The following is a 16,667-nucleotide window of genomic DNA, read 5'->3' on the forward strand; positions in this document are numbered from 1 at the left end:
CCTTCCCAATCTGCCTCCGTCTTCTCGTTTTCCCTGACACAGACCCTGCACTCCAATCAAGCTGTGATGCTCCCTGTTCTCCAAGCACATCTTGCATGTGCTCCCCGCTGGCCCTGGGTTCATGCTACCTACTGAAATAACATCTACTTCCCTTTCCGCTCAACCAGTTCCTACCCATCTGTCAAGGTCTAATTCAGATTCTGTCTTCTCCATGACTTAATCTTTTTGTCTTTAATATGGAGATTTCTCACTACCCATAACACTCATTTGGTACTTCACAGGTGTGGTCTTGCATTGTTGGCTTATTATTTTATGTATATTTGTTTTCCAAAGGTCATAATTCCCTAAAGGAAAAAGAAGTGAGTTAGCATTTACTGAGCACTTCCCATGTGATTCTAGTACTTTATATAGTATTTCAATCCATCCTCACAAGGCCATAAAATAGATATTATTGTTCACAATTTAGGGCTGGAAAAAATAAGACATCCAGAAATCCCAACAAGTTTAGTCAGCTATTAATTGATAGGATCTATCCAGCTCCAATGTCCTAGTCTTTCCCAAAATTGCAGTACACCATACTATTCCCATTTAATAGAGTTCTTTTTATCTGCACAGTTCCAACCACAGTATATTTAATATATACTCAATATCTGTGTAGTGACTATTTTGCTGAAGTCAGACTGTTCTCTATCACATAAAGTCTACAGATTATATCCTCCTCTGTAATGCTAGATTTCTTGTGTATTATCTTAACATCGTGTCCTCATAACAAGAGTTCAATAAAGCCCCTTTATCTTTGTGTATCTATGTGATGTCCAATGATCTGCTTTGCTGATTATTTGACTAATTGCTGAAATTAATTATTAGAATATGAGGCATACACTGCTCTACAGTCTTCTGAGGTGCTAGATCATTGAGATAGAAGACATCAGTTATAATCAGCCAGCAGCTTTGAAGCCGTCTGTGGTTGACTTCTAAGCCATGACCTTCAGCTAAGCCCTCTCTTCACACTTGTACTAATACACATCTTTCCATTCTGCTGAAAAGTCTCTTTTATTTCCTACTGCTCTCCTTTTCCTTAAAAACACTGCTCACATGAATACAGCTGCATTTATAGAGAAGTAAATCCGAGCGAGCCCAGGAAGACTGACTGGTTCTTTATGTACAACCTCAGCAGTTAACAGCCCCTTATTGGGTTTTCCTGGTACTGGATCTGGGCCTTAGCTCTGCATGCTGTGAAACTCAGTTGTGGTCAGTTTATCCAGGGATGATTAAGCTCATATGCCATAATGACAAGTTATTAATTACAACAGGAAATGTATTTGCCCACAATAACAGCATGTGCTCATTAACACATCCACTCCCATTAGGAAAAGCTATGGAAAACCATATTTTAATTAACACGTGGCTTGGTGAGCTTGAACTATGAAAGAGATATCAGCCAACCAGATGACCTTTATGGCTACTGTCATTGAGCTTGAATGGCCAGATGAACTCATCTCACGGGTCGTCCTAACCAACCAGCACAATCATATCAGCGACATTGGGCTGGAGCTAAAGATTACCTCCACCAACAATGCTGGAGATACATTGCCAGGTTCTTTCTCCTAGCCCCCAGGAAGACACACCCGCTTTTCTTTTCCCAGTTTGTTCAGTTTTATGAATTCTGTTCCTAAAGTATAACTTTACCCACGTTCAGATATGCCCTGATTAACATGTCTTGAAGGAACACACCCTTTCCTCTTGCTTTGAGCCAAGGTCTGATCAGATATGTATCTTTGACATCATTGAGGAGCCTATACTTTGGTGCTTTATCCTTTTGTGTAGGGTGTATCCTTTCAGGGTCCTGATTAGGGGCAGAGGACTTTGATCTAACCCCCACCTCTGGGCCCACACAGTCCTATTCTCCATGCCTCTGTCAACTCTGGGCACTGGCATACCAGCTCCTTGGGAACCTGCAGAAATTCTTCAGTCCACTGCTACGCCCAGCACTTGCTTTCTTCTCTGAACTTGTATTCCACTTCATTTTTGGCCTCTGAGGATTTCTCTTATTTACTTACAAGCTTAGCCAGTCATTTAAAAGTATTTTATAAACATTCTATTCAGAAGTTTTAGCTGCTTTATAATGAGAAAGGTTTTCGGGACATCTAACTGCCAAATGGCTGGAAATAAAATCTCAAAGTATACTTTTCTTTAATACTTTTTTGTTTTCTAGATGCTTTTAGCTCATTGTCTTATCTGAATTTTGTCAATCCTCCATGAGGCAAACAAAATTCCTTGCCAAGTTGTTACCCAGGCAAGGAAACTCCCTCCCCATAGAAGGCATGCCTGGGTTCTCACAAATCCCTGACGAGGTAGAGTTAAAATTCAATATAATTTCTCCCAACCCCTCACTTGTTTTTTTGTTTGTTTGTTTTTTGTTTTTTATTTATTCATGTAGTGTGTTTTGTGTGTTTGTGTGTCTCTTATAGGCTCAGCCTGTACTAATTTCCAAAATTACAAAAACAAGTAAACCATAATCTGTATCCTTCAGGACCATACAGAGTCATAGTATAGATTGATGGGTAAAGAAAGTAATTTTGAACAGTAAAGGCAGTGATAGTGGCATGAACAATGAAAAGACAATGTGGTTTCAAAAAAAAAAAAGAAGTGGTCAGTTTGTCTAGAGGCCAGGGTGGACGGGGCAGCAGGAGGAAGGAGACAGCACCTGGCCTCAGCCTCAAAGGCCAAGTAAAAATGCATTAGAGAGATGAGGAAGCAGGAGAATGGCATCATTTTTAGTAAACAGAAGAGACTAAGAAAAGACAACCAGAAAAGGGACAATCTGCTGTGAGGAGCTGTGGTTGGCCGTTTCATATAGCAGGGACATGGGATGCATGAGAGGATGGTGAAGCCAGGCATTGGGGAGGAAGGTGAAGGTCGAAAGATGAGGAACGTTGAATGCCGTGCTTAGAAGTTTAGACTTGATCCTGTGGGCATACAGATCCCTGAAAGGATTTTGAACCAGAGAGTAACATGGTCAGATGTTTTCTAGAAAGACCACTGTGAGCATTTTCATACCTTACATCCTGCTGCACCATATAGCCTCTCACCATGGATGTTTTAGGAGTGCATTGGCATGACCTCACAGAACTCAGAGGTTCAAAGCTCAAGGAACATCCCACTAATGGCCAGGAGAAAGCCTTCAGGTTTAGGTAGTTGCTTCCCTTTTTGAATCCTGAACCCTCTTAAGCTATCTAGTTTAAGGAAAAAGAATTAGCCCATAGCACCCTGCTCCCAAAAGCATCCCAGCTGGCTTAGAGCATCCTCCAAGACTCCCGCTAAATAAGAGTGTGCTGCTGCTGATCCCACAGCTGGGAGCAAGTCAGGCTGGCATCTCTCCAATTGTTCAGCTTCCAAATGTTTTATAATTATAACAGCTTTTTGCATCACATTAAAAGAAAAATACAACTGCATAAGTGAGGGTAGCATATTTCATCCAGGTGATGATAAAAAGACAAAAACATTTTTTACAGGAAGATTGGTCACTCTGCTCTTGGCTCCTTCAGATTGTTGTATACATTTCCAGCTGAGCACTTGTGCCATTCCTGGGCTTTTACAACTGTTTGTTTACGTTTGGCTTCTTTCTCCCCAGCTCTGTAATCTTTGTATTCACAGTACCTGACACAGAGTAGATACTTCATCGATGCTTGTGTATTGAAAGGTTGGATGGGTGAATAAAATATATTTTTTAAGTGGATAGATAAGGTTTCAAAAATTCTGATGTTACAAGAAACCAGTTTCCATCTTCTGTAGGTTCCATACTTAAAAATCTAATATGAAAACTGAAATTATTAAATAGTAAATGCCTATTATATACCAGGTTTTGGAAACAAAAAGCAAATGGTATGGTTACTGCTCTCAAGTTGATGATTCTATCTGGAGAGAGAGCCAAGAAGTAAACTAACCCAGTGTAATGAGAATTATGAACAGATCAATAGGGGAGGCACCAACCTAGCCCAGAATAGAGAGATTGAGGAAAAGGTCAAGGATGGCTTCCAGAACATCGTAATCCTTGTGCTCTATCCTGAATAAGGAATGCGTTAGAATTGTGTTCCACTCTCCACATGTTACAATATATGATAATGACTAGCAATGGGCCCTTTGGCCCTCTGAATGCTGGATGATGAATGGCATAGGAAATGGGAACCCAAACCATTTCAGTAAGAAAAGTATTGCAGTTATTTTGTATGAATTGCTGGCATGTCCTGATTTATTCAATATCAGGCATTTATCAAGCACTCTTCTAGGTGGACTGGGGACACCTGGAAGTGAAAACCATGACACCACACCTTCAAGAGATTATAATCTCACTGGAGGTTACAGTGTCCTCATGCATAAAACAGCTCGTGAAATGCAGGGCAGTGTATGTGTCAGACCCAAAGTAGCCATTGGCCTAGGCAATAAATGTGTAGAAGTGAGAACTGTGGCTGAAAGTATTTGAAAATGGGCCATCATGAAGAATGTGGACCTTGAGCAGGTCTAATATAAAAGACAAAAATTAAGACAAAAGGGGGAAAATAAGATAACAGAAAAGACTGTTCCAGATGAGAGAACTTGAAAAGGGAAGGACAGAGGTGGGGCTGAGAGTGGAATACTAAATCAACTTAGTTACAGAGAATTCCCACGAGCCAAGTGCCAACCTAAGCACCATGGAGGAAAGAGAGGAGGAGAGAGATGTGAAGGAGACAGCAGATGTGCTGTCAAACACCAGCAGAGCAGTCTCACTGGCCACCCATAACTGGATCCACAACAGACATGCTTGGTTTGAACTGCACCGTAACTTTTTTTTTTATCATTGTCAAATTAAAATTCTGGAATATTCATATAAAAATCTAGATATCTGTTGATTACAGAATCAGGCAACAGTAGTCGGTGTTCCTGCTTGGAGTAATTGTCCAGAGTTAAGCAGAAGCAGTCCTTTAGGTAGAATATATTCCCCAATTTGCTACCATCCCTACTCAGCCTGCTCTACTCATTACCTGTGAATTTTAGATTTTGCCATCCCTGGTTATAGTCTAACAAAAAGGAAAGACATTTGCTTACTTAACTATACAGTTGGCCCCCTGTGTCCACGGGTTCCACATCCAAGAATTCAACCAACCTCACCCAGTTCCATGGATATGAAGGGTCAACTAAGGGACTTGAGCATCCACAGATTTGGGGATCTGTGGGGCGCCCTGGAACCAATATCCTGCAGATACCTAGGGATGAATCTATTATAAAGAAGAGGACAAAATGAGGTTTCAATCACTGTGGGAGTTCATTCATTCGTTCATTCCATAGCTGTTTCCTGAGTTACTGCTACCTGTCAGTCATTTTACTATCACTGGGGAAATGCTGGTGCCTAGATTCCCAAAGTTCACTGTCTACTGATGAAGAAGCACACAGGAGCAATAATCACTGCACAATATGATAAATGCCACAATAAAGTTATGCAGACAAGACATGGTGTGGCCCCAAGGAGAAAGTACTCACCTACCTGTACCTGGGGAGTCAGATAAGTAGCACTTGAATCGAGTTTTAGGATGGCTTAAGCCAACGAATGGTGGTATGCATCAACATGTGAAACAGGGAACACAAGCAATGTGATATGGCTGTAGTATAGGGTGGCTGGAGACACTTAAGCAGGAAACTAAGAGGATCAGATGTGCACTTTAGTAGGGACAATATGGTTGGAACATTGAAACTAGAAACAAAAACACTTCAAACTTGAAGGCTATCTATCCTAAGAGCCTAGGCCTGATCTGGAGGAGAGTGAGAGGTTGGGGTGGATACCATGGCATTCAGAGAAAGAAGAGTGCAAGGCAGCATATGATGGAGTATTGAAGTGTGTTTCAAATGATAGAAACTAAGGGCAGTTAAAGTGAATCTTTGAGTGTCAATAATTCTGGAAATAATATTTTATAAATATATTGTGGTGCCTTTTTAAAATTCAGGTCCTTCTCTGGCTTATATAAAATATATTTTAAGTTCTCTCTCCATTTAATGGATAAAACACTTAACTTACAGTAAAAAGACTATCTTTGTAAAAATAGCAATGAGATACCACTACACACCTATTAGAATGGCCAAAATCTAGAACACTGACATCACCAAATGCTGGTGAGTAACTCGTTCATTGCTGGTGAGAATACAAAATGGTACAGCCACTTTGGAAGACAATTTGTCAGTTTCTCACAAAACTAAACATATTTTTACCATATGATACAGCAATCATGCTTCTTGGTATTTACCCAAAGGAGTTGAAAACTTACATCCTCCTAAAAACCTGTACATCAATGTTTGTAGCAGCTTTATTCATAATCACCAAAACTTGGAAGAAACCAAGATGTCCTTCAGTAGGTGAATGGATAAATCAACTGTGGTCCGTCCAAACAATGTAATATTGTTCAGTGCTAAAAAGAAATGAGGTATCAAGCCATGAAAAGACATGGAGGAAACTTAAATGCCTATTACTAAATGAATGAAGCCAATATGAAACAGCTACATACTATATGATTCCAACCACATGACATTCTGGAAAAGTCAAAACTATGAAGACAATGATAAACATCATGATTGCCAGAGGTTGTGTGGAAAGGAGGAATAGCTGAAGCACAGGGCATTGTTTTAGATCAGTGAAACTATTCTGTGAATGCATGTACAACACCAAGAGTGAACCCTGATGTAAACTATGGACTTTGGATGATTATGATGTGTCAATATAGGTTCATCAGTTACAACAAATGTACCACACTGCTGGGGAATGTTGATAATGGGGAGGCTATGCATGTGTGGGGCAGAAGGCATATGGGAAATCTCTGTACCTTCCCCTAAATTTTGCTATGCACCTAAAACTGCTCTAAAAATAAGTTTTTAAAAAGGAAGAGACTAGCTTTGATGCCTACTAGCTATGTGTCTAAGCTCAACTAACTTAGACAAGTTGACTCATCAAAGTATCAGTAATATAAAACTTCTAATATTTCACAGGACTTTTATCATCTAACAGGAAAAATATACATGAAACATATTAAAATCTACCATTTAATGTAATCAGTTATTAGCATAAGGAATTTAAATTAGAAAAAGTACATCATTTGGAGTGTGTTTATGACATTTTATTTGCATACCGTTTTACAGATTTATTTCTCCCCATTATTAAAATAACCATCATGTTCACTGTGATATAAAATCCTATTTTTAAAAAGACATTTAAATCTCACAAGTTGAGAAAATTCCAAATAATTTGGATTAAAGGCTTGTTCAGATCATTTGAATAAATGAGGTCCAGTTAAAATAAATACAATCTACTCTCACTAAAGGATTACATATTTTATGTCCTTACAAATAAGAAGCAATATGTCAAAATACACTAACAAAATACTCCCAGATAGGTAGCATAGAGAATTTATGGGGGATGATGTTTCATAATGCTCTTTTAAAGCTGTGCTCTTTCTGCAGAGTCACTTTGCATATTAAACATGTAAGGATAATCCTTCCAAAGGAATTAAGTTTTTTTTTCCATTTTTATACTAAAACACCATAAAGCTTTCACTTTCCCATTTTTTGATAGCAGCATCAGTGAAATAAATATTTCACTTTCTTCTTAACTTTGCAAGAAGTACAAAAACATTTCTCAGCATTTTCGTCTGAGACACATGAGAGAGGTGAGACAGTGGCAAACTGGGGAATAAATGCCCCATCTACAAAGGACCATGCTCTAACCAATTGTTGCTATGCAACAAGACAGAGCCAGTGTTGACAGAATGTCTGATTCCATGGGAAGCCACAAATCCACACTTTATGCAAATTTTTCTAATTTTAAACATGAGTGACTAATTCAAAAATTTGTGACCACTGTGGGTCAAATTAAGCCTTCAGCTTGCTGGTTTGCAATCTCTGGAATATATCATGCTCTAGGCTCTGAGATTTTGAGTCAGAAAATCTGGTTACTAATCTTGCTTTTGCAACTTACTAAATAATAAAAACTTGGACAAGCAGTCTCGTTTCACTGATCTAAAAAGTTGTCATAATAATTTCTTCATCAGATTGTTTATTTTTCTTAATCTTTTGGATGAAAATTTTCAAACACAAATAAAAGCTTGAAGAGTTTTACTATGAATGCCCATATACTCTCCACCTAGATTCCACCATTAACATGTTACTACACTTGCTCTGCAGGACACCTATCCATCTATCCAGTGATCAGCTCATCTTACTTTTGGATGGGCTTCAAAGTAGTTACAGCCAGCAGCATACCTCCTCCACTGGAATATTCTCAGGAATAAATAGAGTGATGCACAGAAAGCATTGAGCACAATATCTAGCACATAGATACACATTAGAGTCATAATAGCTCCCTTCCCTACATCTCTTTATTACATGTAGCTTGAATGTCACTGGACCCACTAAGAGTATGTTTTATATGAGTAACTTGGGAAGAGGAAGATTTCTACAACTTTTTCATCAAAATCCTGTTGGCCTCTATCTTCAAATTATCTCCAGAACCTGGACTTCTGTTTCCAGCCAAAATAGAGTATCCACATTCCTCTCTAATCCTCCCTCTTATTTAAAAAACAAAAACAAAAAAGAAAACACTTTAAACATAATAAAGAAAGCAAACATAGAAAGACTCTAAATATTGTGAAGAAGAAGGCTCAGAAAGGAGTGACACTGCAATGAGTTCCCTGGATTTTCTTTGTTTCCCATATATTCTGAATGGGGCACTGGAGATGCCTACACCTTGGGACCACCAACACAGACAAGAAAAAGCCTCAAGAAAAGCCTATCCCTGCCCATAACCAAAGAACTGGGTAAGGGGTGGGCTAACAGAAGTGGGACTCTTTTGATAATACTGCGCCTACGCTAGTCTAACATCAAAGGTACACCTCACCCTCGAGGTGCCAGTGGATTGTGCAATAGCTCGACTTCTGGCCCCACCAGGAACAGCCGAGAGATGTGATTATGAGATGGCCCTCCACTTCCTCCACTGGGCTGATGTTAGCGGGCCAAACAGGGACTTCTACCCCCAACAGGCAGCAAAAAAGTAAACCAGGTGGTGTGAGGGTGTTTCTGGATGAAGTTAACGTCTGAGTCAGTATACTGAGTAAAGTCGATTGCCCTCTCTAATATGGACGGTCCCATCCAACCCACTGAGGGCCTGAATAGAATGACAACAACAAAAAACATAAGAAAAATTCTCTCTCTTTCTGACTGACTTTGAGCTGAGGCATTGGTCTTTTCCTGACTCCAGATTCAGACCTGAAAGTTACACCATCAGCTCTCCTAGGTCTCCAACTTGCCGACTGTAGATCCCGACACTTCTTAGAAACCATGAATGCATGAGCCAATTCTTCATAATGAAATGCCTTTATGTCTCCTACTGGTTCTGTTTCTCTGGAAAACCCTGACTAATGCAGTCCTACTAACCACAAGAAACTGAATTCTGCCAACAACCTGAATGAATGTGGAAGCATATTTTCCCCCAGACCTGCCCAATAAAGCTTGGTCTGGCTGACATGGATTTTAGCCCACCCAGATTTCTGATCTACAGAAATGTGAGATAATCGGTGTTGTTTTAAGCTATTAAGTTTGTGGTAATTGTTACTCATCAATAGAAAACTAATACATTGACTTCATCTGCTACCAATCTCATTCCTTCATCCACACAGTTCAGGCTCACTGGCCTCCTACCTCTTTCTTGACAACACTGGGCACCCTCCCTCATTAGGGCCTCCGCATGGGCTGTTCTGCTGGCTGGAATGCTCTCCCTGTAGATATCCATATGACTCGTTTCCTCAAACCTTTTCAGCCTTTCCTTGAATACCGCTTTCTCAATGAACCCTATCCAGGCCCCTCCCTGCCACAACCTGTCCATGTTACACTGCTCTGCTTTTTCTTTTTTTCCAAAATATTTATTGCCTTCTAACATACAATATAGCAAACAGATGTATTGTACCTATTGCTAATTAGTGGTCTACCACCATGAGAAGGTAAGCCTACAAGGGCAAGGATATTTGTTTTGCTTACAAACTTTCTGAGCGCCTGGAACATTTCCTAGCATAGTAGCTGCTTACAAAGTATTTGTAGAATAAAATAAATGAACTCTGTCAAGTTACCTTGTAATGCATCATATTGTAACATAATAAGCTGTGATGTGCATGTTACACCCTTCCTCATAATAATGCAAAATATAGATAGAATGCATCTCTGTGTGAGGAAATGTGATAACAAATTAACAGGCTCTTTCTGTAGTCATTAGTATAAAAATATTATATTGGATGGGCCTTTGCCATTCTAACATTACTAAGAGCAGGAAAATAGAAGAGGAACATTTTTTTTTAAGATTTTTATTGGGGAATTGGGGGAATGGGAACAGCGCTGGGGAACTGGGGGAAGGGGAACAGACAAGTTGCTATCGTTTTCTTCAGTCTAGTTGTGGAGGACGTTGCTTCACTGGCCCAAGTTGGCACCGTCATTGCACTCTTCCCGGGCGAGGCAGATCAGTCGCCGGCTTCTGGACGGCCACTCACTGTGGCTGCGGGCCACTCACCTGGCTGCTGGCTACACACGGTAGCCCATGGCAACCCACTGCCACAGGGGCTGCAGCCTGCGACTCATGGCAGCGCAGCTCCAGGTTGAGCTGTTGTTCAGCATCTTAGCTGTGGAGGGCAGTGTCACTGGCCCTCATATGTGGGATCCGAACCTGGGCCCTCTGGCGCCCCAAGCCAGTTCTTAACCATCGCGCTACTCGGCCGGTCCAGAAGAGGAACTTTAATGATTGGAACTGAGATGTTTGGGAAATGAAGGCTGGGTGATACAGAAGGCACATTTGTCAAACCTAAGGCTTTCAGAAAACATTTCTTAAAGCTACTGATATAGAGGGGCTGCCGTTTTGGAGTCATATCGGGTGGCTCAGTTGGTTGAAGCGCAGTGCTCATGGCACCAAGGTTTCCAGTTCGATCCCCACATGGGCCACTGGGTTGTGCCTTCCACAGCTGGATCGAAGCAGCTGCTTGACTTGGAGCTCATGGGTTCTGGAAAACTACACTGTTCCCCAATAAAAAATTTTTTTTTAAAAAGCTACTGATATAGAAAATTGAACTGGATGCCCTCTAAGATCTCTTAAAATCCCATATTCCATAATTTTCTGGCATCTCCACAAACTCAGTTGACTATTGGCTCAAGATTTGATCTCTCGTCTTTTTACTGATGACCCTCAAATCTGCACTTGCCATCCTAAGAACCCAAATCCCTGTCCTTTGTCTCCAACTGCTTCCAAATATGTCTACGTGGATGTTCCACTGTTATCTAAAAGTGAGCGTGTCAAAATCATACTTATCATCATCCCCTGGATTCCTCTCCTTCTCCTCTTTTTTGAGTTCCTTAGATGTTTTTGGTCCCTCCTCCTCCAATGCCTGAGTCCTCTGAACCCACTGTTTCTTTCTTAAAATTTCCTCTCTCATGTTGTCTTTTTATTATCACTGCTGTCACGCTGTCACTTCCTCAAACCAGGATTTCTTGGTCAGCATCCTACCCGATTTTCCAGGCTCCCATTATATCTGTGCTTTTGTCTCCATCAATCCTATATAGGACAATGGCTTAATCTTTCTAAAATGGGTTTAAACATTCTTAGGGCCTCAAAGTCTTCCAATGAGTCCATACCACCTACTAAGCAAATTTTAATTAACAGTCAAGCAAACTTTCAGGCTGGCATGTAAGACCTTTCATGGTCTGCCCTCTTCAATCTAGTTTCTTATCCCCCAAATTCGTTCCCTCTTTTCGGAAACATCCATCCTATTGAGTACTATCATGGTGCTCAATGCAAGAAGAGATGTTTTAAACAAAGGAAAAGTGGAAGTGAGGTTAGTTTAAGAAAGTGTTTTGGAATTAAGGACTGACTTTGCATGGTATTTTGGCATTTGTTACAGTGAGGAACTCAGCATCTTCCCTGACAGTGGCATCTTTCTTAATGTGCAAACGTATCTTACTATGGGGAGTGATTTTCATAGGTAGAAAATTGTTGGTATTGTATAACCCAATGAAAATTAAAGCAATCTAAATCTTGAGTGGGTCACCCTGTAAACTGTGTTCTCTGCTTGTTTCTGCAGGGAGCCCCGCAAGGTGGTCCTACACAAAGGCTCCACTGGCCTGGGCTTCAACATCGTGGGCGGGGAAGACGGAGAAGGGATTTTTGTATCCTTCATTCTGGCTGGTGGACCAGCGGACCTGAGCGGGGAGCTCCAGAGAGGAGACCAGATACTATCCGTGAGTATCTCTCCTTAATCTCCACTCCCTCCATGTCTGACACCATCAGGAAAAATATCACTTTCTGATATGACTCCAAAAGCACCTTAATTACAAAGGGAAAATGATGAGAGCTTTATGGCTTTGGGTGTGTGTTGCATTTTAAATGGTGTTCGGGTGCATGATGTTTGTTACTTCCTCAGATACAGGTAAAGATTCTAGTGTTTTCATTTAGATTTTCTAAGACATATTTATATCCAATAAAACATGGAGAAGCATGCCTCTTTAAGGTACATTACTTATTTTTTTAATGCAAATTAGTTTCCAAATCCATGATTCTATTTTAAAAACTGCACCTTTATAATATGTAGTTTGTTGCATACAGCTATGTCAGGAAACTCATAACATAACGCTATACATATTAGGTGATGTTGACAAGTGGTAGCAGCATTGCCGTTTACCTAAATGCAAGAATTGCCAGCAACCAGTTATTAAGCACTTATTATTTACTTAGAATTTTATAAAAGTGGTTTTTAATTCTCACAATCACTCTAAAAGGCATTGCCCCATGTTCAGATGAAGAGAATAAGGTTCAGAGAGGCTTAATAATTTGTCCAAGTTTATCTAATAGAGAGAGTCAGAGCTGGGATTTAAATATGCAGTTTAATGTCCATCACATCTTCCCTCCTTCTTTCCTCTCCTCCCTCCTCTATTTCTTCTCTCCCTCCTTCTCTTCCTCCCTTTGTGTGTGTGTGTGTGTGTGTGTGTGTGTGTGTGTGTGTGTGTATATTTAGCTGAGCCATCCTGCCACCTGTTGGCAGCTCAGCGGCAGCTCAGCTTGAGCCAGGAATTGAACCAGTAACCGTGTTGCTCAGAGCTCGCACTCTAGAGTGAGCTCTTAACCAACTGAGCCATTCGGCCGGCCCTTCCTTTTATCTTTCCTTTTTTTCCTCCTTTTTTCCCCAGCTTCTTTTTTTTATTCAAATATTTATTGACTGCTTCTTTCCTCTACACCAAGCTAAAGTGATTATAGCCTGGGATATTGACTGCAAAATTCTATCTAGAAAATACTTACATCATCATGATCATCATCACCCTGGCTCAAAATCTGTAGACTGGGGGTCCACTCTGTCATTTTATCACAGTCAACATTCACATTGTCTTAGCATTTTCCCAGATACAAAGCACTTTCACATGCATTAATTTGGGAGATCTTACAAGTGTCAGGATAGGTTATTATTGCTCTCACTTCCCACATCAGTAAAAGGGGATTCAGAAAGGCTTACTGATTTGTCCAAAGCTTCACAGTTACTGAATATGGTATTGGACTCAAAATCAGGTCTGTGGAGCCCAAATGAGTGTTCTTTCTCCTCTCTTTGAAACCTGTCAGTAGTCTCATTCAGCACCTTCTCGGTGCACACTGCTCCATGTGCACATCACACTCAGAAGCGCACAGCACCAGGAAGAGTTAATATGTACAGGGTACTTTTGAGTCAGTCACTATTATAACTAATTTAATCTTATGACAACCCTATGCCTTATTATACTCATTTTAAGGATGAAGCAACTAAGGCACAGAGATGACATTAGACTCTTTAGCTCTATTTAAATGAGAAGTCAATTAATCCATAGTTTTTTGTTTTGTTTTGTTTTGTTTAATTTTATTGGGGAATTGGGGAAGGGGAACAGCCAAGTTGTTGTCCTTCAGTCTTAGTTGTGGAGGGCGCAGCTAGCTCAGCTCCAACTCCAGACACCATCCAGCCGCCCGTCAGCAGCTTGCAGCCACTCAGCTCAAGGTGCCAATGGGCATAGCCCACCATCCTCTGCAGCAGTCGAACCAGCAACCTTGTTGTTAGGCGCCCATGCTCTACCCAGCTGAGCCATCCTGTCACCTGTTGGCAGCTCAGCATTAGCTCAGCTTGGGCGCAGCTCACTGACCCATGTGGGAATCAAACCACCGACCCTGTTGCTCAGAGCTTGCACTCTTACCCAACTGAGCCACTCGGCCAGCCCAAGCCATAGGTTTTATTTATTTTAACCTCTATGCATGCAGTAGAAAAAGGGATGAGTTAATAATCTTCTCATCTAACCTCACAAGTATTTCTACTTTCAAAAGTAGATATATTTGTTTAAATATTACTGCCAGGACCACGTAGCAAATAAGGCAGCCAATTGGAATTATAGCCTTCTTAGAGGTTACAATTCACAGGATGTAATAATAATCTCTGAAGTTCAGATATCATTTTTTTATGTAAAACATAAAAATATTTTATCCTTTTTCATGTAAAACATTTTCAAGGATAGTTCAATGATGAAGCTATTATCTGCTTTCTGCAATTGAGAAGGAAGAGAGACTATGTCTCCTTTTTAGCTTGTGAAAAATTATTTAAACTGTGGCTAGAATGTGGCTAGTTTCAAGGCTCAGTATTGGAATTTCAATGGTTAACAGTGTGAGAAAATAATAAACAGCCTTGAGAAGCTCAAACATTACAATATGGAAAGAAAAATGACAGAACAGAATTAGTAACAATGGAATATGGAGACAAAATATTCCACATGTACAGCGTATACTGCACACACCAAGACAAGCTATACATTCTGGGAAAACACAAGAACAAAAACTAAATAGTAAGCAAGAGTTGAATAAAAATTCAATATTTATTACTGGGTCACGTAAGATTAATTTGCAAATCAGCTATGCTAACAATAACAGTAAATTTAGAAAAGAGAAAAAGAATCCCTAGGGAAAAGAACTAAAGGATAGATCTCTGCTCAAAATTGGTCTTCACAGACAAAACTTGTATAATAGACAGTTAACCTTTCTAATCAGGAGTATAATGTCCATTCCTATTTTCAAGAATTATTCTCCCACACATACTATAGACTATTCCTAGATAATTTATTTTATTAATGGATTACTGTGTGCTAGGTTCTGTACTAGGATGTGAAATCTCAAAGGTGAATGAGATAAATAGCCTGTCCTCAGAAGGTTCAGAGACTAAAAGCAGATATATTAATATACCTAATATGTGTGTGAGTGCATAAATAGGTATAGATATAAACATAGATGTAGATATAGATATAGGCATAGACACAGACATAGATATAGATGATATAGATAGCATGCTGAGGAGACAAAACACTTAAAGTAGAGCCTGTCACATTCTAAGTAATTAATACTGCTATTACTAACAACTCTGCATTAAGTATGTGTCTTTAAAAAATGTTTCTGTTTTTTAAAGAGTATAATCATGTATAAAGAAGGCCTCTTTGGGTAGTACATTGGGGGAGGAGGGTTTGTGAGGGGTATAAATGTCTAATAACTATTACATTGTTTTGCACACATGAAACTAATATTTTTTTAAAAAGCCTTTTGTAGCTGGTTTGAGCCATTCCTTCTTTGGGACAGGACTTGGACTAGGTCAGCATTTTCCAAAACGTGTTTCACAGGACACTGAAACAGCAGGGTTGTATTAGGTTGCAACTGAGAGAAAGGGTTTCCTTGTACCAGGTTTTTTCACCGAAGAACTTCTCAAAAACATCTGTTTACCAGTGTGCATTAGGAATCTCCTTAGATGCAGATAAGTACATGGTTTCTCCCAAACATATTTGATCACCAAACCCTTACATAAGGAGCACTTCACAGGACACCAGCAGTGGGAAATGCTTAAGCAGATGTTTTTATAGTTCCCATAGACTATTTTCCCACAAGATAGTCATACTTGCCTATAAAGAAAAGGCAACCAGCTATTTACTATGTTTTAAGAGCATGGGTGCCATCTAGTGTTCATGCATTGTCTAAACACATTGCGTGGGCACCGGGAGATACAGGATTCCGGAACTTCTTTGTAGAGATTTATCTTCCACTTCCCTCTCCCCACCAGAGCTACAGAAGTAAAGTAGTTAAGATGCTGAAAGATAAAGAAATCATCACCTGAGGCTACATCCCATACACATATTGTGAGTGATCTTTTCTGTCTAAATTCTCCTTTACGTATTCTATTTCTCAGGCATTTGTTGTAGAAAGTCTTATCCAATAATTAAATCTTCTTCTAGAGGTATTCATAGAGGAGAATTTAGGGCATTCGGCATGCAATCACATTAACTAGTGCAGCGGTGTCCTCAGGCATTCTTCCTGCAGAGGGAAAGATAGAAATGCTTCTGTTATTTGTTTCAAAGCTTTGTTATGAAAAAAATGTGGAGCAGAGTGCATAGAGGTAATATTCCCACAAAGAGACTCTTTCCTGTCTCACCAAACAATTTTAGTTTGCTCATTCCTCAGGAGCCTGAAAAAGATCACTCCAGCTGACCTCACTAACTCCAAAGCTCACTCCTGATGGACTGGAAGCATTTTACTTACTGTGTTCCAAGATACTTGGTTGGGAATATGTGTTGCCAGA

General features: G+C 40.0%; 1 protein-coding gene across 1 annotated transcript in view; it reads left to right on the forward strand.

Annotated features, from left to right (window-relative positions):
- Nucleotides 1-16,667, forward strand: part of DLG2 (discs large MAGUK scaffold protein 2) — a 2,099,601-nt gene that overhangs the window by 1,677,491 nt on the left and 405,443 nt on the right. The window contains 1 exon segment of the mRNA XM_019643522.1: nt 12,132-12,288. Within this exon segment, the coding sequence (XP_019499067.1) occupies nt 12,132-12,288 (157 nt within the window).

The sequence above is a fragment of the Hipposideros armiger genome, unplaced genomic scaffold (assembly GCF_001890085.2).
Source record: "Hipposideros armiger isolate ML-2016 unplaced genomic scaffold, ASM189008v1 scaffold_79, whole genome shotgun sequence".
Taxonomy (NCBI): Eukaryota; Metazoa; Chordata; class Mammalia; order Chiroptera; family Hipposideridae; genus Hipposideros; species Hipposideros armiger.